This window comes from Artibeus jamaicensis, unplaced genomic scaffold (genome assembly GCF_021234435.1).
Source record: "Artibeus jamaicensis isolate MK-2021 breed Jamaican fruit bat unplaced genomic scaffold, CSHL_Jam_final contig_519, whole genome shotgun sequence".
Lineage (NCBI taxonomy): Eukaryota > Metazoa > Chordata > Mammalia > Chiroptera > Phyllostomidae > Artibeus > Artibeus jamaicensis.
In genome coordinates this window covers 52,345,825-52,371,251 of record NW_026521871.1, presented here as the reverse complement: position 1 = coordinate 52,371,251, position 25,427 = coordinate 52,345,825, and the positions used below count along the sequence as shown (strand labels likewise).

General features: G+C 56.8%; 1 protein-coding gene and 1 long non-coding RNA gene across 4 annotated transcripts in view; one reads left to right on the top strand and one right to left on the bottom strand.

Moving 5' to 3' along the window:
- Positions 1-13,479, top strand: part of LOC128628027 (uncharacterized) — a 29,629-nt gene extending 16,150 nt beyond the window's left edge. The window contains exons 5-6 of the long non-coding RNA XR_008392345.1: positions 870-4,303; positions 10,124-13,479. This is a non-coding gene — a long non-coding RNA (uncharacterized LOC128628027). The remainder of the gene's footprint in view (positions 1-869; positions 4,304-10,123) is intronic.
- Positions 13,472-25,427, bottom strand: part of LARS2 (leucyl-tRNA synthetase 2, mitochondrial) — a 111,217-nt gene continuing 99,261 nt past the window's right edge. For 2 of the 3 annotated variants that reach the window (XM_053669320.1, XM_053669321.1), the window contains 5 exons: positions 24,751-24,920; positions 24,195-24,272; positions 21,920-22,031; positions 16,838-16,965; positions 13,472-13,763 (listed from right to left, as the gene is read on the bottom strand). In XM_053669320.1, the coding sequence (XP_053525295.1) occupies positions 13,584-13,763; positions 16,838-16,965; positions 21,920-22,031; positions 24,195-24,272; positions 24,751-24,920 (668 nt within the window). In that variant the 3' untranslated portion in view covers positions 13,472-13,583. Of the gene's footprint in view, positions 13,764-16,837; positions 16,966-18,866; positions 19,643-21,919; positions 22,032-24,194; positions 24,273-24,750; positions 24,921-25,427 lie in introns of those variants that run through there. The other variant, XM_053669322.1, reaches the window with a different exon arrangement.

Here is a 25,427-nt window from a genome sequence, read left to right as displayed (position 1 = left end):
AGGCAGGACCTTCCCGGACCGACTGCACCACTGCCGGCGTCCTCACACCTCCGCACACACCGGCGCTGCTGCCCGGCTTTAAGGAGGTGGAAACTCAGCCCTCCAGCCCGAGCTGCGTGCCAGGCTGGCTCAATGTGGCACAACCCATCTACCGAAGAACTGAAAAGGGGAACTGCAAAGTATGAAATACTCAGACTCTTCTGATCCTGTTAAAAAAACAAACCCAAAAGAGGAAAGGTTTTCTCCGTGCTCTGGGAGTGCAGCGGTGGCGGTGGTGGCAGGACAGCAGGCGCCCGCCGCATCTGAGTGCTGGTTGGAGCCACTGTTTCTTTCTTGGGCCTTTTGTGTTAAAAGTGATTTCATGGTTTGATTCCCTCTGAGGACATCCAACCCTCACTGACGTTCAAGTGGCTCATTGAAACCCACTGCTGCGGGCTGGGGGTGCTGGTGACCTTCCCAGGGGAGGCCTGGGGGGGGACGTCTGCCTCCCTCCTGCAGCCCCAGTGCACTTGAGAACTGGCTGGAATCCCTCACACCCCAGGTTTTTATACCCCACGGGGCCGAGCTGTGATGTAGGGTGGGGTGAGGACTGCTGGTCCTCTGGACCCACCCGGCAGGCCCTGTGGTCTCTTGCTATGGAAAGGATAATTGCTGGATGCCCCAGATGTCACCCTTGAGCCCAGGTGTTCAAGTGCTGAGCCCACTCCTCCCTGGGCTGCTCCCAGCCGACAGCTAATCACAGCAGGGAGACCCAGGCAGGCCCAGTCCTGTGGGGTCAGGGCTCCCCCAACAGGGGACCTGGAGCAAGGTGCCGCTTTGGCCAGCAGGCTAAGACTTCCCCTCCTCCCCCTTCCTTCTCTTCTTCACAGGGGCCAACCTGCATCTCGGTCATAGGGCTCTGCCCACCTCCTCCGCTGCCCTCCCTGTTCTGTACAGGTGTTTTCTCCATAGATCTCTCGCATGCCCGACGTCATCTCGGTGTTTGATTCTCGGAGGACTCAGTCCAGCTGGAATCGAAGGGAGGACGGCAAACAGCCCCAGTGTCTGCTGCCTGGAGGGTGAGGTCAGTCTTACCCATTACTCTTATGGCAATGTCTGTCCGTAGCTGGGGCCATTATTCTGCCCCCTCTGAAGAGACACAAAGCCCCTTGTGAGAGGGGCACATTGTATCCCCACACCTTTGTGGCACCTGCCACAGTGCTGACCCTGAGCCACAGCCTGTAACCCACGATCACCCAAGTAACAGCGTGTCCTCATTATGGGCACCTCAATGAGCTGATGAGTCCTGTGTTCAAGTGAGAGGCGACATGTGACTTCACTCTGAAAAACATAAAGGGCTTTGGGGTTCGGTCAGCAGCTCCTCCCCTTGTTTGGGGTTGGGTAGCATGTTGTTGAGCTTAACCAAGGATTCTGGGTGCCATGAGATTAGGAAAAAAGAGGCAAAAAATAGAAGCAAACACATAGATTTCCTGGATGACAAGGGTTTTTAAAAAAGTATTTAAATATGTTAAAGAGGTAATGGAAAAAGATGGGCAAATAGAGGATGATATGAAGGAATTCAACAGAAAAATAAGAACTTATTGAAGTATGCAGTATCTGAACTGAAGAATTCATCACACAAGTTTAACAGTAGACGGGACACTGGAGAAGAAAGAATTGGTGAACTTGAAAACGTGTCCGTAAATATACAATGACCACACGACCCAGGAATCGCACTCTTAGCATTTATCCCAGAGAAAGAAAAACTTATGTCACCTGAAGACCTGTACACAAATGTAGACAGCAGTTTCACTGACTACAGCCCCAAACTGGAAACCACTCATTGGTCCTTCAACAGGTGAACAGCTAAACAACATGTGTGCACATCACAGATACGTCTCGGTCATAAAAACAGATGGACTATTGGTAAATGCAACCAGTCAGACGAGTTTCAAGGGAATTTTCTTTTTTGAGTAAAAAAGCCAGTCCCAAAGGTTACATAGCATATGATCCCATTTATATAACAGTCTTGAAATGCCAAATTTAGAGATGAGGAACAGATTAGTGGTTGTCGGGGCTCAGGGGTGGGGTGCGGACATGGTGGAGAGATGGTGGCGGTTATGAAGGGGCCATGCAAGGGCTCCTGAGAGCGATGGCGGTGTTCTGTGTCCTGACTGAGGTCGTGGACGTGTGAACCTACATTTGTGATCAAATTGAATTGAACTTCACACACACACACACACACACACGCACACACCCAGATCAGCATGAGAAAAACTGAGAACACTTTGGTAAGATCAGTGGGTCGTACTGATTCAGGATCCTGGTGGTGACATTGCAGGTCAGTTCTGTACGACGTTACCCCTGTGGAAACTGAGTAAAGGGTGGAGGATATGTTTGCACTACTTCTTACAACTGCATGTGGATCTATCAACAAATAAGAAAGAAAAAAGAGCAGAACGGAGTGTCCACGGACCACGAGACAATAGCAAATGCTCTAACACAGACACAGTGACAGGGCAGGAAGAGAGCAGAGAGGGGAAGTGGGATAGAAGGATTACTTGAAGATTTAATGGCTGAGGATTTTCCAAAATTAATGAAAAATATCAACCCATAGACCCATGAATCTCATGGAACCCCAAGGAGAATAAATTAAAAAAACAAACAAGCCACATCTAAGCATATCCTACTAAAACCACTAAAATACAGAGTTTAACAGAAATTCTGGCACATAGCCTAAGGAAAGAAGACATCTTCAATAGAACAACAACGAAAAATGATGACTGATTTCATCAGAACAATGAAAGCCAGAAGCCGATGGAAGGACATCTAATGTGAAAGAAAAAAGTGTCAGCGAGAAGCCCATATCCAGTGGAAGTACAGGGAAAAAAATTTAAGTCGACAAAAGCGAAGAAGACCAGAGATAACTTGCTACCAGCAGAACCACTGTAAGAAATGCTAACGGAAAGTCTTTAAGCCAAAGGGACGTCAGCTCAGATCAGGGGCCAGACTTGCAGGAAGAATCAAGAACACAAGAAATGGTAGGCATTTGGGCAAATGTGAAAGACTATCTCTCTTCAGTTGACAATCTCTTTAAAGTTGGCTGTTTCATGGGGAAAACAATACAATGTGCGTGGTGTTGACAGCACACCCAGAAAGAACCCGGCGACAGCTCAAGGGACAGTTCAGCCTGTGTTGTTCATGAGGGGGGACAACCTTACCTCAAGGAAGACGACTGTCAGTTAGGGGTATAGGTGGTGATACCCCACAACCACTAAAGATAATACAGAGAGATACAGTACAGAGACTTTATATTTAATACCCACGGCGCCTGGGTGGAACGGGCATTGCCTCCCGATTTCACAGGTAGAGAGCTGAGGCTTGGAGATGGCGAAGCTTAGCTCATGAGCACCGGGTGGGAAACAGAACCGATCCCAAGGTTTGGGGGGCCCCCAAGGTCAAGGCCCTCTTCATCCTTTCAAGGGTCAATAAACTTTCTCTGTACGGGGTCAGATAATACATATTTTGGGCTTTGTGGACCATAGGGTTTCTATCAATCACAACCACTTCAACTTTGTTGTAAAAGCAGCCACGGCCCATTTGTAATTAATGGGTCATAGCAGTGCACCAATAAAGCTTTATTTATAAAACCAGGAGGTGAGCCAGATGTGGCCCCTGGGCCACAGTTTGCCAGTCTTCACACTATCCCATCACCCACTGGTTTTCAGTCCTGGCCTGGAAAGGGTCATTCTGATCCACAGCCGGGGCACAGAGCCGCTGATGGGTTCCCCTTGGTCCCCACTCCCAGCCCTTGGAGTCAGCCCAGTCACTGACGATCCAGACTTTCAAACTCACACGAACCATATCTGCAACAGACTGATGTGCACCCACACTGCCCCACGACCAAACCTTCAGCACAATTCTGCGGCAGCCCAGGCTTGCGGGGCCAGGACTAAAGCCTTAACCGAGAGGCCGAGGCCCGGAGGGAAGGCTTTCTCGTTCACCTTCAGAGAAACCCCCAGACCTTCAGTTGGGTGGGTTGGCAGCTTCAGGTTTACTAAACATCCCCAAACTGGTTTCAGCAGGTGCCCCTCCCACGGCACTCAGTGCTCCCCACCGCTGGCATTGCTGGGTCAGTTTTGTCATTTGGGACATAAAATGTCAGCTGTGTTTAACCACTTGCTCAGGTCTCCAAACCCCACTGAGGGCGGGAATCAGTGTTCAGAGCTGTTCCACACAGTTGCGCTTCACCTTGAAGTCTGCAACCACTTCTTGACCCTTGAAATCACTGCCGCCTGTCATCCCTGCCTGCCCTGCCGCTAAGGTGAGAGGCGCCGCAGCAAACGGGCCCCAGCCACGGACGGAGTGGGCTTTTGTGGACTAATAATGCAGCGGGCTCCGGCCACGGGTGGCTGTTGGCAGAGGACGGAGCCCCTGCCATTTAGCACCTCAGGTGAAGGTGTCCCACCTGAGAGCGTGGGAGGGTGGAGGGCCTTCCTGTGTAACTGGCCACCTTGAACCGGCCTCAGCTACTTCCCTGGCAGCTGCGACTCTGATTGTTCTCGGGACGCCTCTGCCTCCCCCCAGCTCCCAGTCACCTCGCTGTGCAGCCTGTCCTCTCCCGGGCAAACAGATATTACCAGGTGCCTTCCCCAAAGCCGGCCCTTGACTATGGTGTGCGTGTGGTACATGTGTGTGCTGCATGGGTGAGGTGTATGTACTGTGGGGGGTGCACGTGTGTCTTGTGTGTGTGAGATTGTGTGTTGTGTGTGCTGTGTGCGCGCAGCCCTGTGTGGGGGTGCAGTGGGGGTGAGGGGTAAGTCTCCAGGACAAAAGCCACAGCGAGGCGGGCAGGGATGCGTCCTGTTTCCACCCGCGGAGATCGGCCCTGACCCTTGGGAAGCAGGAATCTGAGGAATTTCCCAGGTTTCCTGAGGGCATCTGGGAAGCGTGCCTTTCTCTACCTTTCAAATGTCCCACACCCTCCAAACCAACAGAACACTCCAAAAACTGGTGTGTGAGTCTCGAGGAGGGAGGAGAGTGGGGAGAACTGGGGACCAACAAACCAGCCTTCGGAGTTAAAATCGGGCATTCATAAAGCGGCACAAAGCAGGTCTGTGATTTCGCCCGGCCCCCTGGAGTGAGGCCCGGCGTCCGGGACAGAGGCCGGGCGGCTGTTGGCAGACCGCAGCAGTTTCAGGCCACAGTTTGCAGCTTCCCCAGATTCAGAAAGTAAACAGCTGCTACTCAGGAGAGGCCTGCAAACCCAGGTGTTAGCAGACAACTGAGCTATTTAGAAGATAAAGAAGATTCACACTGACAACCAGGAGTCTGGGGGTAAAGGTCGCTCTGGTGGCAGAGGGTCCGAGCTGCCTACCCAAGATCTGGGGTCCCCTCGCCTCATGCACAGCTGTTGCTGGGAAGTGGCTGCCCGGCAGGGCCCACATTTCCCAGCCCCCGAAGGCCAGGTGACCGAAACATACCTAGGTTGCAAGTTCAATTCCTGGTTGGGGCACATACGGGAGGCAACCAATTGCTCTCTCTCCACCCCCCTCTGTTCCTCTTCTCTAAAATTAATAAACGTATTTTCAGAAATTCAAAAAAATCTACAGGAGACAGATTAGAGTAACCTGAGACAATGACCAAGGGTAGTTACATACGCCTGCATGGGAAGTCTGCATACGCGAGAGTGTCCGAGACGTGCATGGTACCAGGGGTTCAGGGACAAAAAGGGGGAACGAGGGGGGAATGACGTCTGAGCTAAGGATGGGGTCAGGCCCCTTGGGCCTTCAGAGGGGCGGAAGGTCACTGCAGGATGATAAGAAGAGCAGATGTCCTGTGACTGGAAGTTTGCCCTGCCCTACAGGTAGGTCATCAGAAGTTATCTGGTGATAACTGTTATTACGGGCGAGGCCCCTAATTTAAATTCTTTCAGGGACAGACACAAACTCCTGAGAGCCTGCAGGGTCTCCACTGCCTTCGGCTCAAAATAACTCACACACGGAAGCAGTACATGGTGGGGAGGCCTGTTCTGAGCCCCTGCACAAACCTCTTCCGGACCCGACGCACAAAAACCTCCTTATGAACGTCCATCGCTCTCCCCCGATCTGCGGGCTGGGTGCCCAGGTCCAGGGCGACCTTGAGAGCCAAGAGCTAAAGTGGGTGAGGCCTGCCCGGCCCCCCACCCTGCCCCATCCCTCTGTCAGGGGGACAGAGCGGACGGAACCTCCTCCCGCCCCCGCTCCCTTTTCCGGGGGTTGGACAATGGCAATGAGAAGCGCCTTGCGCGGTGTGAGACCACCTTGGTCCGGGGGGTCCCGGGTTACAGTCAGATTGTCTGTTGTAATGTAACAAGGGAACGTTTGTTCTGGTGAAGGAGGACTGCAGACCGCTACAGCACTAGCGCCTGGTTCAGGAGCTGGTCGGGGTGCCCGCAGGGTCGGGCTCTGGTGAGAGCGCTCTCCTGGGCTGCGGACGGCTTGCGCCCTGCCCTGGGGGAGAGCCGGGAGAGGAAGCAGACTCCGGTAACACGGAGAAGGGCGCAAATTCCATCCCGAGGGCCCCACCCTCAGGATCTCCATTAACCCTGTTGCCTCCCCAACGCCCACCTCCTAACAGCATCACGCTGGCGAGTAGGGGTTCAACATGTGAGTTTTAGGGGAGACACACACTTTCAGTCTATAGTGGTGATCAATTAAAGCAGTAGTAGAAAACTAACCTGTCAAAAACCAAGAAATGGACAACAGATAAGGGAGCTATTTGGGGACATTGGCTTGGGCTCCCTCCTCTCGGCTACTTCTCTGAGCCTGTCCGTGTGCAGCAGCTGCCGGGGCCTGGCCTGCCGCAGCCGTTTCTGGTGGAAGGGACTCGCCTTTACGTTGACAGAGTAGCAGGCCAGGCCCAGGGAAGGACATCACCCCTTGGGTGGCCCCACCTCCCTTACTGACCCCACAGCACACACTCTACCCATGGCACAGTCCCCCTCGCCTCACAGTGTCGGACGAAAAAGGAGGACCCCTCCCCAGGCCTGACTCTCCTGGTTCTGAAAGCAGCCACGAGGTCTCAGCGGCAGCAGGCATAGCAGGTGAGTCCCTTTCTGGGTGGGACCACCCCATCAGTCGTTCCAGGTGAGGTTCTTCAGTCACGATTGGAGAGAACATCTGGGGAAGGCGCTGGCCCAGCTGCCGTAGGGCCGGGCAGCTCTGCCTGCGACCGCAGGCCAGGCCAGGTCTCCCCACCGCCCCTTCCACAGGGGGCTCTGAGAGGTATGTGATGTTGAGCAAAGTTGACCTCTGACTTCTAGGTCCCACTGATGGGGCCCAAAAAAGGCTCTGTCCCCAGAGAGGACGGCTTTTTGGGAGTGGCCAGCCCCAGGCTCACAGGGAGCCCAGACCTCTCCCAGGGCACGGGCTGCACTGGGTGCCTCAGAGCACCAGGGCGCGCTCACCCAGGTGCCCACCCACGGCGGGCCAGTCCTCCCGGCCACAGGTCGGGCAGTGTGAGCCGGGCAGGGGACTTTGGGGGTGACTGGCAGAAAAGTCAGAAATCAGGACTATCTGGACAAATCCAGGAGGTTCAAGGGCTGGGTTGCACAAAGGCCTCTGGGAAGCAACGAGGTGGAGCAGGGCCAGACTCTTGGCTCTGCTACCTTCTTGAGGTGAGACTTGAGCAAGGCCCCTTCTGTGGTAAACACTCAGAACGGGGGCTGGCACTTAACTAGTTCTCCAGAAACGGTAAATATCACCGGTGCTGATAGCGGGGAAGCACGGGCGGTGGCTCCTGCATGCCGCGTGTCTGGCGCGGGCACACTCTGCCAGAGGTCAAACAACTGGAATTCAAGTTCAGGGCCGAGGCACAGGGCCGTGAGTCACGAGTGCTGGTTTCCAGGCCCATGACTCCAGCAGGCCTGGCCACCACCTCCCCCGGGGGCCTCGTCATTCCTGTGCCCCCTCCCTCGTGGGGCATGTCTGCAGATGAGATGGGGGCTTGGGGTGAGGTCAACACTTCTGCACAACCCTTGGCCCACCCTTGGACCGGAGGCCTCTGCCCACAGGACTGGCCCTTCCCTGGCTGATCTGGGCGCTCCCCTCCCCACCAGCACCCTGGGAGGACTCCCCCTTGCTCACTATTGCTCACCCCAGATTCCCATCTTCAGACTCATCCCCTTGGATGAGAGCCTCTAGCCGCCCACCCTCTGGGATCAGACAGGGACCCAGCCCGGAAACAGACGGGATCTGCCTGCTCTTCTCCCAGGGAGGAAGAGGAGAGGGAACTCCCCTCATTTTTCGGGGCTCATGGTCGAGAAAGCTCACCTCCTGAGCTTGACTTTGGCTGGCAGTAGCACTGGGATTTTCTGAAAAGTAGGGAGAGGGGTGCTGTGCCTGAAATGAGCACAGACTGGGGGGTCAGGAGACTTCATCGCTTACTGTTGTCTCAGGCAAGTCACAGGCCACATGAGCCCGTTTTCATTTGTGGAAGGCAGAGAAGCGCCACCTTGTTGGGTCGTGTGCATGGCCTTGAACCCCACGACAGGGGACCGAGCCACAGCCCCTGGCATCAGGCTTGCTCCGACTCCGTCCGGCAACCCCCTTCCGCTGGGACTCTGGCTTTTGTCTGGAGCCTTTCCTCGCCCACAGACTCACGGCTTCTCAGGCTTTGGGACTTGCCTTCTCTCCCTGTGGGCGTTCCCACGGGTGCTCCCTGCAGACCCTTGTCACAGGTTGCTGTGCCTGTCCCCAGCTGCCATGTGTTGGTTGCTGACAGCTCAGTTGTGATCTTCTCTGGCATCCTTCCCTGAGCCAGTGGGGGTCCCTTCATTCCAAGATGCCCAGGAAGTTATCCCCACCCCACTCTCCAAGAGGTGGGCAAAGCCAAAACAAACACATTCAGGGTACAAAAGCCGAGGCCCCTCCCTGAAGGAGGGACAAGTCTGCAGGGCCATGGAGGTTCAGAATCCCCTGGACGGAAGGAACAAGCTGCATTTCCTCCCAGGCAGGGAGGAGGGAGCGATGGAGGAAGCAGGGGCTGTGCACAGAATGGCAGACCTGGGACTGAATGCTGGCCTGAGCAGTCCACGGTGGTGACTTGCGTGGTTGCTACGTTTCTAGGTTTCGGTTGCCTTGTACACGGATGTGGGTCCTGACTCCCACTTTGTGGTACTGATGTGTGAATTTGAGAGCAGCGGCAAAGTCCCTTGTATGGTGCTGGTGCACAGGGTGACCCGTGACCTTGGCTGCCCTTGGGAGGCTGAATGGGACAGCTGGCCCAGGAGGCCAGGTGGGTGGGGGCAGGAGTCACGCCCTCCTTAGCCTGGCAGGAAGGGCAGGCAGCCAGTCCCAGGCTGCACACTTCCGAGTGCACTGGTGGTCTTATAACCCCTCCTCTGGGCGCTCAGTTCTGGAACCAAACTGCCTGTAAACAAAACCCAAAGCCAATTTCTGATGCTCAGCTTTGGTTTGGAGGCCCTCTTCCCTGGACATTGGCCTGTCAGGAGGCCCTGGACTTGCACGGGTCTCTAGTGGACTTCCCACTTGGCCCCAGGCCTCCTCCAGCCAGATGTCTGAGCCCTCTGCTCCAGCGGCCTCAGGCCATCATCGGTCAGTAAACCCAAAGCCAAGGCAGCAGAGCCACAAGAATAGCAGCCAATCCATTCAGCTGAGAGCCCCCCCCCCCGCAAAAAAAACCGCAAGGTCCCCTTCCAATAGCTGCTGTTGAGGGAGACACAGAGGCCACCCAGGGAACCCCTCCACGCTGGGCACCCCAGGCCGCCTCCAAGCCAGACCTCCTGGGAGGGCTCAGGCTGAGCTCACCAAGGTGGTTTCCAGCTCTTAGATTCCCGTCCCTGGATCACTGTTTCCCATGTCACAATCCCACGTGTCCTCAGGCAGAAGCAAGTGGCCATCAGGGGCCTAAGGGAGGTTTGGGAGGTCAGGCCTCTGGTCACCATGTATGGAAAAGGTCTCCGGCACCAGAGAGGAGCCGCTGTCACATGGGTGGGACTCCCGGAAACTCACCAGGAGGCTGGAATCAGGCTCCAAGAACAGGTGACGGGGCCTGAGGTGAAAACTCCGTGTAACGAGGCAGGTCCTGCCGCTGGGTCCAGAATCTCCACGTTTACCAGTTAAATCTCTTCTTCCTCCCGCAGGCCAAGAGCGGTCGGGACTGGCACTCACCCCTGGGATGCAGCTGCCCCTACACTCTCCCTTCTTTCCGACTGAAGACAATCCCATTGCGGACATCAGTCTATTCTTCCTCAGGCGAGACTAATCGTTAACAAGCCGCTTCCGTTTGTTGAGCACTTATAATAGGCCACGTGCTTTGCACACACAGTCTCATTTGATCTCACACCCCAGGGCCTTACTAGTCTACTCCTTTTGCAGCGGAGGAAACAAAGGTTCAGAGCAGTTCCCTGGTTTTCCTAGGCCACGAGGTTTTAAGTGACCTGCTTAGCTGCAGGACCCAGGTCTGGCCGACTGCAGGGCTCGCGCCCACGCCGCCATGGTGTGTTGTCTGTCCTCTGGGGACAGGAAAGTCCCAGGAAGGGGTGGCACCTTCCGTCCTTCTGTCCTCAGGCTGCCAGACCGTCAGGCTGAGAGGTGAGAGGGAGCTCCCCGCATGTCTCCACTGGCAGCCGGACACCGTGACAGGGGGAACAGAGGACACCACGGGGACGCGTCCTTAGCTCCTCAGGAGCCTCACAAAATTGCACAGTGGGATGTGTTCTTCCCATTATCGAAATACTACACGGCCACAAAAAATGAGAAAATGCACACAAGTAAACAGAAGGGGAAAAATCGGTCGTGGGGCTCTTAACCAGTGATGTGTGGGCAAATTCCCTTCTCTTTGGAAGGGTCGGAATCGCACTGTATACACACACTGCTTTATGAGCGAAGTTCCATATTTACAAGTTGTTTAATTGCCCTGTTTTTCTTAACCAGTTCCCTCAGGGGAGTGTAGGCTGGGTGAGGCATGGCTGGGCGGTCTCCCCACTCACTGTTGCAGGGTCTCACGGGCCAATTTCATTTCCTCCGCAGACGTGAGTGGCCACTGTGGTGCCATTTGCTATGGGGCTTCCCGGGCAGCACTTCCTGGTGCACTGACAGAAACCACGCTGGCATTGACCATGAGCTTGCGTCGTCCACTGGTTTGGTGGCACATGCAGCCCTATGGAACCACCCCTGTGCTCTTGGCCTCTCAGTCCCATCCAGAGGGCACTGGCGCATGTCCCAGATTCCCAGGATTGGGGACCTTGTGGGAAGGGTGCCCCAGGAAGGCTCTTGGCCAATGTCTCCCCTTTCCTGATGGTCACACGTCACTCAAGGTTGGGTGAGGGGAGTTGGCCACAGAGGGGGCTGTACGGGGGTCTGGAGGCCAGAAGACACGTGTGTGGAGCCTGGCTCTTCTACTTGTTAGTTGTGGAAATGGAGCAAATTACAGAAGCTTGGAGCCTGGGTCTCCTCACATTTATGAGAAAATACTTCCTTCCCTCCAGGGTTTTTGTGGGAATGAGATGACATAACCCAAGTGAACTTGCTGGGCCCAGTTGCTGACCTAATGAAGGCAGTTAATAAAGAACTGAGCTCATTTCCGACCCCACCTCCCCGCCCCCGGGGAGGAGAGCTCTCGGTTCAGTTTTTCCATTATCCTATCTCTCAGTTCCACTGAGCCCTTGTGTTCAAAAGCTTTGTCCTCTTGCAGAAAAAGGTCTCCAAAGCCATACTGGGCAATCCAGTAGCCTCGAGGCTTTCCTGGCCCGATGCTCTGGCCAGATTATGGGCAAAGGGCTCCCTACCCTCATCTTGTTGACAAGTTCAAGACCACTTGGCTTACTTTAGGAATAAACAAGACCAGCAAAAACACTCTTCACTCCTCGTACCAAATAAGCTCATCTGTTCGCTATATTCGATACACATTTGCTGGCAGGCGGAACGGCGCTGTGTGCACTGGGGCCAGCTCTGGGGGCGTCTTGAAGGCCTGCCTGAGGGGTCTGGGCCCTGCCTCCCCTCTGATGCTAATCTTCCCTGCTCACCTCATCATGCTTCGTTTCTGGACCAGCCTCATCGTACGGAAACCGAAGACTAGGGACAGGAAGGACCAGCCAGATATTAGGGTTCAAATGCACCCATTAGTCCAGTGGTCCTCCTGTGGGGCGCTTAGAGCTCCCAGATGCCCAAGCGCACCCCGGCTCACTCAACCAGGATTTCTGGGCACGGGGACCAGGCACAGCACCAAGTGTGGGCCAAGTTCGAGAAGCAGTGACTTAACCACCATTGCTGATGGGCCTGACTGCTCCCCATGCACCGCTCTTTATAACAGCCACGTGGAGCCGGCTCATAGCCAGCACTGCTGACGGCGACAGACCACCTCAGTCCATTCCCGATGAACTCCCTGAGTGGGGATGTGGTAGCCAGTCCAAGATCATGCAGATGTCCTGAAGTCATGCATGACAAACCTTTTATTACATTAAAAAAAGTCATCTGTTAACTGCTGAACTGCAGGGAAAACTGTATCCGAGGCTACTTCAGAAAAATGGCATCAGGGAACAAACATATTTTCAGCATCACAAAATGGCCAGATTCTCCTCCACTTTCTCCATTAAATAGTCATCAGTGGCTCTGGCCAGATCTGGTGAGAGCACCGAATTGCTGCCTGGACGTAAAACCAGGATTATCCTAATATGTCAACAACGCAGGTCCCTTTCCATCCCTGTCCCTGGCAGCCAGACTGCTGTGGTTTGAACACAGAGGCCACGCCCTGGTGGCATCTGTCCCATGTCTCTGCGGTGACATGATGCTTTTCCCAAGAGCTGGCTCTGGGACGGTTTCAATGGCGGCATCGCCATCTGGGGCCCACGTGCATGGGCTGTGGTGGGCTGCTGTGGGCTACGCGATTGGTTCCCTCTGAGATAGGGAGCAGCTTGGTTCCACCTCACTATGCAGCCCATTTTCTATCCCGAGGGGGTGTCAGCAAACGCAGCTCCTCACTCGGGGTGGGGAGTGGTACTTCGCCCCAGAGCAGGCCTGGCGGGTGCATCCGGCTGGGCCGGGCAGGGTGTGACCTGCAAGGTGAAGCTGAGGAGCAGTGGGGATGCTGCCTTTCAGTTCAGAGCAACTTCCGAGGCCCCCAGTGTCCACTCCACCTGCGGGGTACGTGGACGTGACCCAAAGGGCTTTCCCACTGAGCCGGAAGGTGAGGAGCCCACCTGCCATGGTGCCCGGGCTCTGTCGCCTGTTGGAAGCGGCTGTTCACGCTGCCCTTGCCCTTGTGTGGAGGCTCAGCTCGCCCTCCTGCTCCTGGGTGTGACGAGGGCAGTGGGATTCCTGGGATCCGGAAGCACTGGGGCTGCTGCTTGAGAGGCGAGGTGCTCCTCCCCGCACTTCCGCTCCCACCCAGGAGCACGTCGCTGGCTTCACACGGGGTCACGTGCCCTCGCCTCCCGCTTTGCTCCTGCTCCTCCTCTGCCCCACCTCACCCCTGCACCAGGCCACACCACACAGGCACAGAGGCAAACGTTCAAGACATCTGGGTCTCCCCTGCCCCTGGGCCAGCACTGCTTCCTGCTGCCCAGGCCTGGACGGAGGTCCCCGAGGTCCCTGCCCCGCACGTCACTCCTGCACCAAGAAGTTGATGAGGGCCGTTCTGGGGGAGAGAAAGGCTTTCTTGATGCTTCGCCCCTGTAGGTGTCTGGCGCCCAGCTCGCTTTGAAGAACAAGCTTGTGCACTTTGTCCTGGTCCCGGGCCACCTGTTGGGGCACAGGGACTTTGCCGCAGGCTTTGTTGTTGATCTGTGGAAACAAGCCAGAGACACAGAGTACTGAGAGGGGCAGGCGGCCCGAAACCCAGCCCCAGTTCCTGCGAAGGGCCAGCTGTGTCTGTGTCTGCCGGGGGCAGAGGGGATGCGGGGAAGAGAGGAGGGAGACGCAGCACCAGCTGCCCCGTTGCAGCCCCGGGGAAGGCCCTACCCCCCAACCCTTCGTGTGTGACAGCTGCGGCTGTGTCCCTGGGGATTGCATCTAAGCTCAGACCCAGCCATAGGGGTGCCACTGAGGATTTTCCCGAGGCCTCCAGAGGACTAACTTCTGGGGACCACCGTCCACTTCTCTTTCTGAGGGTTGGTTCCAGAAATGGGTGGTCGGTGAGGACCTGGAAACTCGACCTACACCCACAAGCAACTCCCCTGGCTTAAAGCGGACCAGCACAGTTGCAGGGGTCAGTGGGCGCTCGCTGAGTATCAGTTCGGCAAGGACCAACTTGGCATCAAAGATGAACCGGTACCACCACCGTGGAAGTGCCCTGTGGCCCCGACAGCGCCTGAACAGCCGCCCTTCACCTCCTGTTCCCCACTGCTCCGGTGAGCACTTCAACTGCTTTCGCTAACACCCCTGTTTTTCACTTGGAAAACAGTCACCGTGTAATGAAAAGTTACCAGGGATAATTTCTCAAGTTTCCACTGAAAGCGCGTCATCAAGTGTACCTTAAGCACCCACTTCGTTTTTTTCAGGTTTCTGTGGAACTCAGTGTCATTTTTACGGTTGCATTAGCCTAGTTTACTGCGTGGGGCACAAGTAAAGCATTGTTTCCCGAAATATCCTGGATGCCGGGGTTTTTAATAACAAAGTAGAGCCAGGCTCCACAATGCTGGGCTTTTGTGTTCCAGAGCTGGTGCGCTCGGAAGTGCTGTTTGGAGGACTCTGGTTGCTCTCCTTTCCTGTTTCCAAGTCACTAGACGCTGCCTTCTTTCAAGGCCACGTGCTTGGGTTGACTGAGACCTTGGCAGAGACCTCCCACCCCACCATACAAAAGCCATGTCCCTTGTGAAGTCCTGGGAACCCCCAAACATGGAATTCTCGGGATGTGCACTGGAAAATGAATCCATGTACTGGCCCTCCCGTCTCTGTTCTTACTGTTTTTGTTTGTTTGTTTGTTTGTTTGTTTGTTTTTAGGAAAGAGAGGCCCAGGGCCGGGTCTCCTCTGGCCACCAGCCGTGATGTGGGGTCCTGGGGGAGAGCGTGTTCTCTGACGGGGGACAGACTCCGGGTGGCTCTCAGGCCTGGACCGACAAGTGGTGGGGCCTCAGGCCTCAGTTTTCTCTTAAGGACAGAAGCCCCTGGGTGGGGGAGGGAAGGAAGTGATATAACCTTGACACAAGTGACCAGCTCGCTGTCTTACTTCCTCTGCTTTTGTTGAGGTTCCCAGCCAGGGTGGTGGAACGGATGGTCCCTTCGATGCACGGCCGTAGCACAGCAGTGGCCCTGCCTGGATTCTCGGCCCAGCGGCCTCCCGGGGCCGGGGGCTGACCCTCAGCCCTCACGGGCGAGGCCTGTCCAAGGCAGCTAAGTCACTGCTGTCTACAGGGGGGACCCGGGGGAGGCCTTGTGACCTCTGGGTGTGCAGTGGGCGCCCAGGGGGCTTCCCCACGCTGCCCTGGCCACTGCTCATGCTTTCCAGCTCCCTAGGACGCCCCCCGGTAGCTTACCCAGGGCAGTCCCTCCTGAGTGAGTGGGTCTCGAACGTGCATCGCCCACCCTGGGCACAAGACACTGGTTAAATGAAAAACAGCCCTCTGGTTGGAGCTTCCAAAGGGGAAGAGGCACTTTCAAATCCTACACAGCGGCTGTCGGACGTTGGAGGAGTTTCCAGGCCCCACTCAGTGGCCCTCTGTCCCTGCCACCGCCACGTCATCTGTGGTGATGGTCCAGGGCCTCAGCCTCGTTCCCCTGGGCTTCCCCTGCCCCAGCCGCCGCTGTGCACGGATATGCGGGGAGCCCTGGGGACGATGACCCCGCTGTCGGAGCTCACACTCCACCACACGCCCCCTTGGGGGGGCCTGAGTCCTCACCGCAGCCACCCCCTCCCCACTTTACAGACGGGGAAGCTGCGGCGCGTGTGGGGAAGTCACCCACCCGAGGCCCTGCCCCGACGCAGACTCCCCACTGCTCTCCAGCGCCGCCCTGCTGTGCCCCTGTACAGCCCAGGCTCACTGTCCCAGCGCCACCCAGTGCTTTCCCTGCCTTTGCTCCCTTCCTCCACAAAGGAAATGCTGCTCCTCCTTCACAGCCAAGGGCCCGCAGCCCCTTCCTCACCATGCTTTTTCCAATGTGCCGACTCCAGGAGCAGCGATGCTGACTCCAGCGGCACCAGCACTCCCCGAGCGAGCGATGAAGCCCCATTGTGCCCCCATTTCTTCCACCAGCCTCATCTGTGAGGTGGGCGGGGATCACAGCAGGGCTGTGGTGCGGGGCCACTGAGCCAGCGTCCGGAAAGTTCCCAGGGCCCCGCCAGGTCAGTGCTCACCTTGGGCCCCTGGGTTTGTCATTTGTGTGCTGAGAGTGGTCTGACCCCCTCCGGCACCGTCCCGGCGCGTTCGATCCTCCAATGCCAGGTAAAGGCAGACGCCGTGTTCGTTTCCACTTTCCAACAGAGGAAACTGAGGCTTAGAGGCTTATGCAAGGATGGCTGGACTCCCAAGCTCTTACACCGTGACCTCGAGGCTTCATGAACCCATGTGTACGAAAACTCATGTGCCCCGAGACGGTCCCTGTGGGCTCCATGTCCCTCGAATCCGGCACGGCCCGTGTCATGGGCATAGGGAACATGGGCACAGCCGAGCCGGATCACACTGTGCAGTGCTGCAGCTTCCGTGTCTGGCCGTGGCAATGACCGAGGTCATGGGGGAAGGAAGCTGCGCAGAGGTTCTGCCACATGGCATGGGGGCCTTGACAGAGCGTTGGGCTGAGGGCTGGACAGCCAGAGAGGCCTGCCAGGGCCTCCCAGACAGATAAGACATGCCCTCCCCACCCCTATACCACCCCCTGGCCGGCAGGGTGGCCCTAGTTCGGGAGCCACGGGAGCCACTCACCAGGACGGCCATCTGTACCACGTCGGGCTGCTCCAGGAACTGTGGGTCCACGGTGGGCCACGGCTGGAGCAGCACACCAGCATCCCAGGCGTGGTGGGAGCACAGCTTCCGGGGCACCAGTGCCAGGCCTGCAATGTCAAGGCCAGGGAGAGGGTCAGTGAGCATGCATGAGGCTCTGGGCAGCCGGACAAAAAGCGTTCACCCCAACACAGTAGGCCGAGTGGACCAGAGGCTCCTGAGGCCACACTGTGGTGGTGCAGAGCCTGCCCAGAATCCCCCACCCCCGGCCTGCCTAATCCTCCCAGGTGATTTGTGTTCCGAGAGTGGTCTGACCCCCTCTGGCACCGTCCCAGCGCGTTCGTTCCTCCAACGCCAGGTAAAGGCAGACGCCGTGTTCACTTCCACTTTCCAACAGAGGAAACTGAGGCTTAGAGGCTTATGCAAGGATGGCCAGACTCCCAAGCTCTTACATCGTGACCTCGAGGCTTCGTGAACCCCGTGTGTACAAAAACTCATGTGCCCTGAGACGGTCCCCCTGGGCTCCATGTCCCTCGAATCCGGTGATGGGCGGCTTTTTCCTCAGACTGTGCCCACAGCTGGAGGGCAGATGGGCACGCAGTCTGGAGGGTGCATCTGGGAAGACGCAGCTGCTGGCTGGCGTTGGCTGCTGCAGCTTTGCTGGTGGAGGGACACCTTGTGCTCCTGAGAGCAGGGCCTGAGCTGCACTCACTTCCTGTCTGGTCCGTGGGTTCCTGCGGTCTCACCAACTGGGCCTTTCCCCGTAGCCGGGGGAGCCAACAGGCTGAGGACAGCAGGGAGTGCCTCTCAGCCTCCTCGGCAGGGTCTCCAGCTTCCTCTTGGAAGCTGTTCCTGCCAGGGATCAAACTGGGGAGAGCGGTCCTTGGCCAGGGTGGGTCGAACATGCAGAAGCACAAGAACTGTGCTTGAGTCTTGCGCCCCACGGGGCCTCATGGTGCAGCCCCCAAAGCTGAGGTGGCCACACTCAGCACGCTCCCTGCTCAGCACACGTGGGACAGCCCCAGCCAGCAGTCAGGGCTCAGGACTTGGCCCAGGGAGTCTGACACAGGGAGGCTCAGGTGTCAAAGCCTCCAGATCTCGCGGGCACAAGAGATGCACCTGAACGCACAGGACACACACACACACGTCAGAAGAACAGGTCTTGGGGCACAAGTAGCGTGTCCAGGGGCCTGAGCTGGGACAGCCCCTGGGCCCAACTGCACGGTCCTCATGCAGGGGCAGCAGAAACAAGGGGGGGCGGCGCCCACTGCCCCCTTGTGATTAGCCTTGAGACTAGGAGATGCACTTGAGGGGTGGGCTTGTTGCTCAGGGGATGGGCTCAGGCCGAGGTTGGAACAGAGGCGGTGATGCCCACAGTGTCAGCCCCAAGGACACTCTGCTGTGAGGGACAAGCTTCTGTCTTTTTCTTTGAGGACAAAAATACTGCATGTTCTTTGCAGAAAATCTGTAAAAGGCCAAAAATGTAGGAAAAAAATCAAGTTCTACTGAATAGCATTTCTAAACATGTTTATTTTGAAGGATGGTGATGTTATGTATGTAATGAATATTTCTTTGTACAACCATCCTGGCAAAACAAAGCCGAACTAGCACTGTGGTTTTATTAAAAATTTGTATGAACAGATAAAAGGTCGAAAGGCAAAAAATCAGAATAGTGGCCATGATTTTCCCTGGGAGAGATAAGTGTGAGTGTTCTTTCTTTTCTTTAAACATTTAATAGGTTTCAAAAGGAACATTTAGTATTTTTGTAATTTGAAAAGATAAAACTTCATTTGAAAATAAAGTTCTCCCATGACGTAAGATCAGTTCAAGATTTTTCTTCCGGTTTCTTTTCAAGGTTTCCTTTCCTCCCCCATTTAACTTTTGAGTTTATCTGTAATTTATTTTGTGTCCAATGTGAAAAAACATTAATCCAATTTTATTCAACACACTCTTTGTCCCACTGGTTTGTGACTTCCCTTTCATAACATATCACCCGAGAGGTGCGTTCAGGATGGTTCACCACGAGGGACTCGATGCGCCCCGTCTGTGAGGAGGTGGCACACCCGGGCCCCATGTGGGCCCACAGACTCGCCACCCGAGCAGCAGCCGTCCCGTCTCGACTGTGCCCGTAGTGGCAGGCCCTGTAGCTCGCTGCAGACCGTCACAGACGGCCCAGAGCGGCGCCGGCCTGTGTAATCCCGGGGACCTCCGAGCCGACTCCACGCCAGCATCTCAGATTTGTGTGTCGTAGCTTTGCACGTGTTCCTGTCCGGGACTCTGGTCGCCCTGTGCTGCCCAGTCAGTCCAAGGGCAGCAATGGCCCCTCAGGGCCTGCGGGTCCAGTAGGTACCAGACAGGTGCCTGCATCCTGCTGTGCCCTGGGACTCTCGAGCTCGCCCACAGACCTGCTGCATTTCCGACAGCGGTGCCCTTGGGCAGAGCAGGAAGGAGCTCTCTGTTTGCTCCGCAGAAGGGCCCTGTTAAGACTCACACCTGAACAGAAGGCAGAGGTCATGGAGGGAGAGAATCCTTTCTTTAGCTCAGCAGGCTGGCCTGGGACGGCTGGCCCTGCGACCCAGCTGTCCAGGAAGAACTCCAAAACCTCCCCATGGCTTTGTACAGGATGCTGGCAGATGGAAGGACCTGGACACCAAGGTTTTGGGCAGAGACCCTCACAGATTCCGCTTTAAAACAGTGAGGAAGTGCGGCCTTCCCGGAACAGTCAGGATGCTCACTTACAGCGAACTGGGCCCGCCAGCGTTTCCCTGTCGGTAGGCGTGGGGCCTCCTGCCAGAGGAACAGAAACTCGCTCAGGTCTGTGTGGTGTTTGTGCCTTCCTGCTCTTTTTAGGGAAGTAGAAACACCCACCATTTGCATGACACAGGTGGAGGGCTGGCCTTGGGAAGACCGTGGAGAGGTCTGCGCACAGGCCAGGAAGCATAGGCTGGGAAGCACAGGCCCACGAGCTGCGGTGCAGGGCTAGCTGGGCCCATGCCCACCCTCTTCCGTTCCCTCCTCTGGGAGAGCCATTGTTGCCGGCCTTCCTGCGAAAGAACCGAATCAAGACCCCTCTCCCACCCCAAGAGCTGGCGAGGTCGCCACGCCACTTGGAAGTGCATGCTGGGTGGTCACAGCTTCTGTGGGCGGCAGGTGTCCCAGTGCCCATCTTCAGGCCTGCCCTCACACACACACTGCGGACTTGGGGATGCTGTGGCAGCTGACCCCACTGTGCCTTGTCCAGCCCTGGTAACCCCAAGGAGATGGACAGAGGGTCAAGCCACTGAGCTTCAGCCTTTGCCCACAGAAGCCCATGGACTCCCCTGGAATACACTCGCCTTGTTCCCACAAGCGTGCTCCTGGGGGCCTGCGGCTGGGACGCCCACACAACTGCAGGCTCATCGGTGTCAGCGCAGACCCTCCAGGCTTTGGACCAAGACCACTGACCTCGAAGCAGTGCGCACATCTGACACCCCCGGGACCCCTACCTCCCCGAGGGGCTGCCCGCCCTGACTGGGGACGAAGGGCACACGGAACTGGGCTCCAGGCTTCAGTGGAAGACTTTCAGCGCTGTGCTCATTCTGTTTCCTTAGGAACAGGTCCCTCTTGGCTTCGGTGTTTTTGATCAGAGCTGTATTTTCCTTTGGTGAAGCCATTTCCTGACATCTCACAGCTGTTCGTTTGTCTGTCTGTCTGTGCAGTATCTTGAATGCTGCTTCAATTGGCTTTCACTTGGCTTCGCTCTTAGACCCCACGCAGCCCCATGAGGTCCCTGTCACCCCCCCCCCTCCTTCTAAATCAATCACTACCGCAGAACGCATCAAAGCACCACCCACCCAGCAGTGGCTTTCTTGTCACTTGGAGCCACCAGGACAGCACACACTTCACCGCTTCCTTCTTGTGGTTCCGCGTCATTTCAGCTCACCTCGGTCTCTGAAAGGCTGAGCAGGGGCTTCCACTCAATGACGTGTTTTGCAGTGTATGGCCAAAGAACCTATTTCAGGAACTGATGCGTTTCATGCGACATCTCACGGCTTCTGGGCAACACTTTCGGGAAGCGTTGCTGTGAGTTTTGCTGCTTCTCAGAGGCCCCGGATAAAAGCAGTGTGTCTCCCAGGAGCTCATTTATTAAATAAACGTCCAAGAGGCACAGGAGGCTGCCCGGTGCAAGGTCTGGGGGGCCGAGCCCAGCACGGCCTCCCGCACGGCGCCTGCTCACAGCACTTCCACCCAGGCCTCCGTGCGGCCAGGATTGGACTCTGCGGTGCTGCAGAGACCCACGCCACCACTGCCCTCGCTCTCCCAGGCGGACTGTGGCTGATTTGGCAAAAGGCTTTAATGGCAAATAAATTCTGTTCTTTGTCTTCTAACCAAGAAAGAGACTATAAACCTCACGGCATTTTATAAAGTAGTTCCATGTTAAAATTACAAAAAGTGGAGACGAGGAAAGAAAAAGAACAAACCGTTAGAGAAGGTGGCTTAAAGAATGTTCACATTATTTCTTAAAGGAAGATGCAGAGAGTCTAGATGGCCTTTCGGAACGACCAGTGCGCCCCGTAAAACGTCCTCGAGGGCTCTCCCCGAGACGAAGGTGCCCGGACCAGTCCTGCCGTGGGCTTTCGAGGGACGGCCACTCCTGGCCGAACCCCGTCCCCCACCTGCCCAAGCATCGGGTCCCCCAGGAGCGGGTGGGAAACACAGCTCCCCCCGCCAGCCCCAGGGCTCCGAGGGGTGCGAGGGGCGCCCACATGGAGCCCGCCCGAGCCTCAGGCGCCTGCTGCAGGGCCCGGGTGAGTCATCGCCGTTCGGTGCAGAGGCCTGACTCAGGGCCGCAGCGACACCAGTGTCGGCATCGGTCTGGGCACGCTGTTCCCGAAGCGGGGAAGGGCCTTTCCCTTTGGCGGCGGCGGCGACCACGAGAGCACCACCACCCAGAGCAGAAGACGAGGACAGTGCCGAGCACTGGACCCCTGGCTGAGGACACCCCAGCCCCACGTCACATTCAGCGAGAGGCCCGGGCGCATCCTGGGGAGGAGTAACCGGTCCGGCAAGGAGGCGCCCACCTACCTGCCCAGAGCTCGGAGGTGATGTGAGGGGCCATCGGAGCAGCCATCACCAGCAGGGCGCCCAGAGCGTCCTCAAACTCGGGGCTGTGGAGGACAAGCCCCCGCGAAGCTTGCTGAGGAGGGAAAGCACAGCGTGAGGACCGGGGCTCGAGGGAGGAGCGCGGGCAGGCTCAGCCGCGGGCACGTCTCGAGTCCGGAGAGGACACGGTCGGAAGAAACCCTCTGGACAGAGGACGCTCCCCATGAACGACAGTACTAACAACGGCCTGAGCAGCAGCAACAAGCACATCACCGTTAACTGAGCATCTGCTATGCCCTCGGCCTGACACTAACTCATTTGGCTCCCAGCTACCCCTCGAGGGTGGCATTCTTACCGCAGGGACAGAGGGCGCAGCTAAGGATGACGGGCAGGGTAACCTGCCCTCGGGTGCACGGTTACCCAAGTGCTGAGGCCAGGTTAGGATCTGGGGTGCTCTTCCTTCAGAGTGGAACTCTGAACCCCTCGCTGGGCCTCCTGGGTGCCCAGGACCAGTGAGAAGTGCTGCGCAGAGACAGGCTCTGCAGGGGGAAACCTCCGCGGCGGGGGTCCTCCCCCCCCACCGCGCCCCCACTCTCTTCCTATAAACACAATTCCTGCCTGAGGTGTGGCTCACCAGCTCCGTCGTCCCTGTTCAATTTGTGACGTACCTACTGGCTACCGGTCTTTAGGGATCCAGTGTCCGGAATATTTGTATTATGTTTGACGGAATAAACGTCTCTGCCCTTCGGGAGCTTACGGTCATTAGGAGAACCAACGCAGGGATCAAGGATGTCACAGGGCCCGACAGGTGGGGAGGAGGGGTGGCCAGCACACCTGGGCGTGAGCTGGGGGGTGTGGTCCACCAGCAGCCTGGACAGGAGACGGGCTGTCCCCAGGCGGCTGCAGGGACAATGCCACACCGCGGCCCTGAGCCGGTCGGTGAGCCCCAAGCGGGTGTGCTGCTTAGTACGTGCTCCTTATACTGTGTGACAAAAACGAGTTTGTTTGGTTTTATATGCTTGTTACAGTTAAAAGTCAGGGCCCACGTGATGTATTTTTGGGGACTGGAGAGGCCAAAAATATTATACACGGTCTATTTAGTAATGCACTGATACACGTGTGAAAGAACAGGAAAATACCTATTGGTCTCTGCCCCTGGTTCCCAGCATGGAGCTTCCACACCCCTTGGGATTTCCCGGGACACAGGAGGGTCTTTTGTTCTAATTCGGAGGCTCTGGGTGGGCTCCTGAATCGCACCTGGGTGGGAGTCAGTCACAGGAAAGACCAAGCTGTGATGATTAGAAGTGTGGGACTTTCAACCCCATCCCCCATTCTCTGGAGAGGAGAGGGGGCCTGGACCTGCGGTCAGCAATCGATCAGGGCTCTTGTGACACCCCCACAGCACAGGTCGGGAGGGGCTGCGTGCAGGGGAACATGGGCTTCCCATCCCAGCGTGAGCTTGACGAACCGCCTGAGCGCCGAATGCACCTCCGTGGGGAAGGGCGCACAGAGCGTCGACGAGAAGGACCGGGGGCAGAACAAGCTGCCTGGGAGTAGACACTTCATTTTCTGATTTAATTTTTCTATACTATTTGCTCCCTTTTCCTGATTAGAAAAACAGCACACACTCAGCTCAGGAAATTGGGGAAATACAAAACCGCTCACAATTGTTACACCCAGGAAAAAAATCCAGTGTGTTTTCTGCCGGTTTCCAAAAACGCACACCTGCGTGGATACCCACACCCACGCACACAGAGCTTCGAGACTGGGTTCCGCTGGGGGGACACTTAGTCTGCGCCACAACGCGGGCGTGGTGGCACGCTTCCCCCTCTCCAACAGGACGTGAGTCGTTTCACCACCTGCCCCCGACAGGACACCTGGGCTCCCAGTCTCTGTGACCATAAATCACCTGCCAAAGGACACCCTGGGTCGCAGGATCATTCAGGGCCCCAGGGCTACCAGCCTCAATGCCCAGTCAGGGTACATGCCTGGGGCCAGGCCCCCTGTGGGGGGGGCACATGAGAAGCAACCACACATTGATATTTTTTTTTCTCTCTCTCCCCCTCCCTTCTCTTTTCTGAAAATAAATATATAAAATAAAATCTTAAAAGAGAAAGGTAACAGAGACACATGGAGAAGGTGATTCCACGGTCCTGCTCTCCATCCCCGGCCTGAGGCCTGGCAGGCCACCTTGCCCGGTGGCAGAAGCCCCCTCCCTCCTCTGCCACCAGCGAGTGAGGACAGACGGGCCACTCACCAGGAGGGCACTGCTGAGCCCCATCAGGTGGGAAACCGCTGAGTTCAGTGAGAAGTCCTCGGTGAAGTGGGCGGTCACCTGTGGGCAAAAGGTGGATTATTACAAAAACTCCTTTGAAAATCCACGGAATTACCCAAAACGGTGAAATTAGGTGGATGTGATCACGTATTTGCCGATGTATTTCACTATCTCAAATAATCACTATGTGTCATCAGCACGAAGAGTTAGTCTCATCAGTGCTGTTTCCCTGACTCAGGAGTGTCCTCTTCACCTAGAGCTGGGACAGGGCGGGGACAGGGCCTGCGCTCGCCCACGGTCTGCCCTCAGGAAACCACTGTGGGGCAGCACCCCCAGGAGCGAGCGCCAGCACCAGAGTAAACAGGAGCCGGGGTGAAGGAGGTCACCTCTCCTCGGTCATGAGGCTGCAGTTGGCCGAGTGGACCGCTGGTGTGAGGGACAAGCCCGGGCAAGTGGGGCATTATTCAAGGCAAGTGGGGTCACGCCAACCTCGCATGCCACTTACAGAAGCCACCATGTCCCCCGGGAAGTTTCTGACCTGAGAGATGACCGAGTTCTTGTACTCCCAGAGCTTCCGGGCCTCGGCTTTCTCTGCGTCGCTCAGCAGCTGGGGCTGGGGCCCCTCCCCAGAAGCCCTGGCCTCGATGAACCGTGTCACCAGGGACCAGAGACGCTGCTGCCACCTCAGCACACCGGGGAGCGCGTCAGCTGAGGTTGGGGTCAGGAAATGAGAGAGAGAGACACACGTGGAAATGACTGATCAGGTTACACTGAAGCTGAGAAGATCGCATGTGAAGTGGAGACACCTCACTGTGCCCCAGTGGGCGTATCCACGGGAACAGGGAGGGCCCTCCCTGGCTCCCACGTCTGGGGCTCGAACCAGGGTGGGTCCGTTGGACCTCAGAGCCCAGGTATCCTGCGCACTGGACGGCAGGGTTATGTCAAGTGCTGCTGCCCACGGACTGTCCCTGCCGCACGGCGAGCTCAGGAGACTGGGCCAGAATGGGCACCCACGTTGCCTCCTTGATAAAGAAAGCTAGCTGGGACGAAAGTTCACAGTGTGCTTGGGGACGCAGCTGACTCCTTGCACCTGGGCAGGTGACGCGCAGCGGCAGTGGTGGGCAAACCACGCTGGGAGCTGCCCCCTGGCCCGGCCAGACATGCGTGTATCACCCATTTCAAACCCTTTCACCAAATCTGGGTGCTAATCTGGTT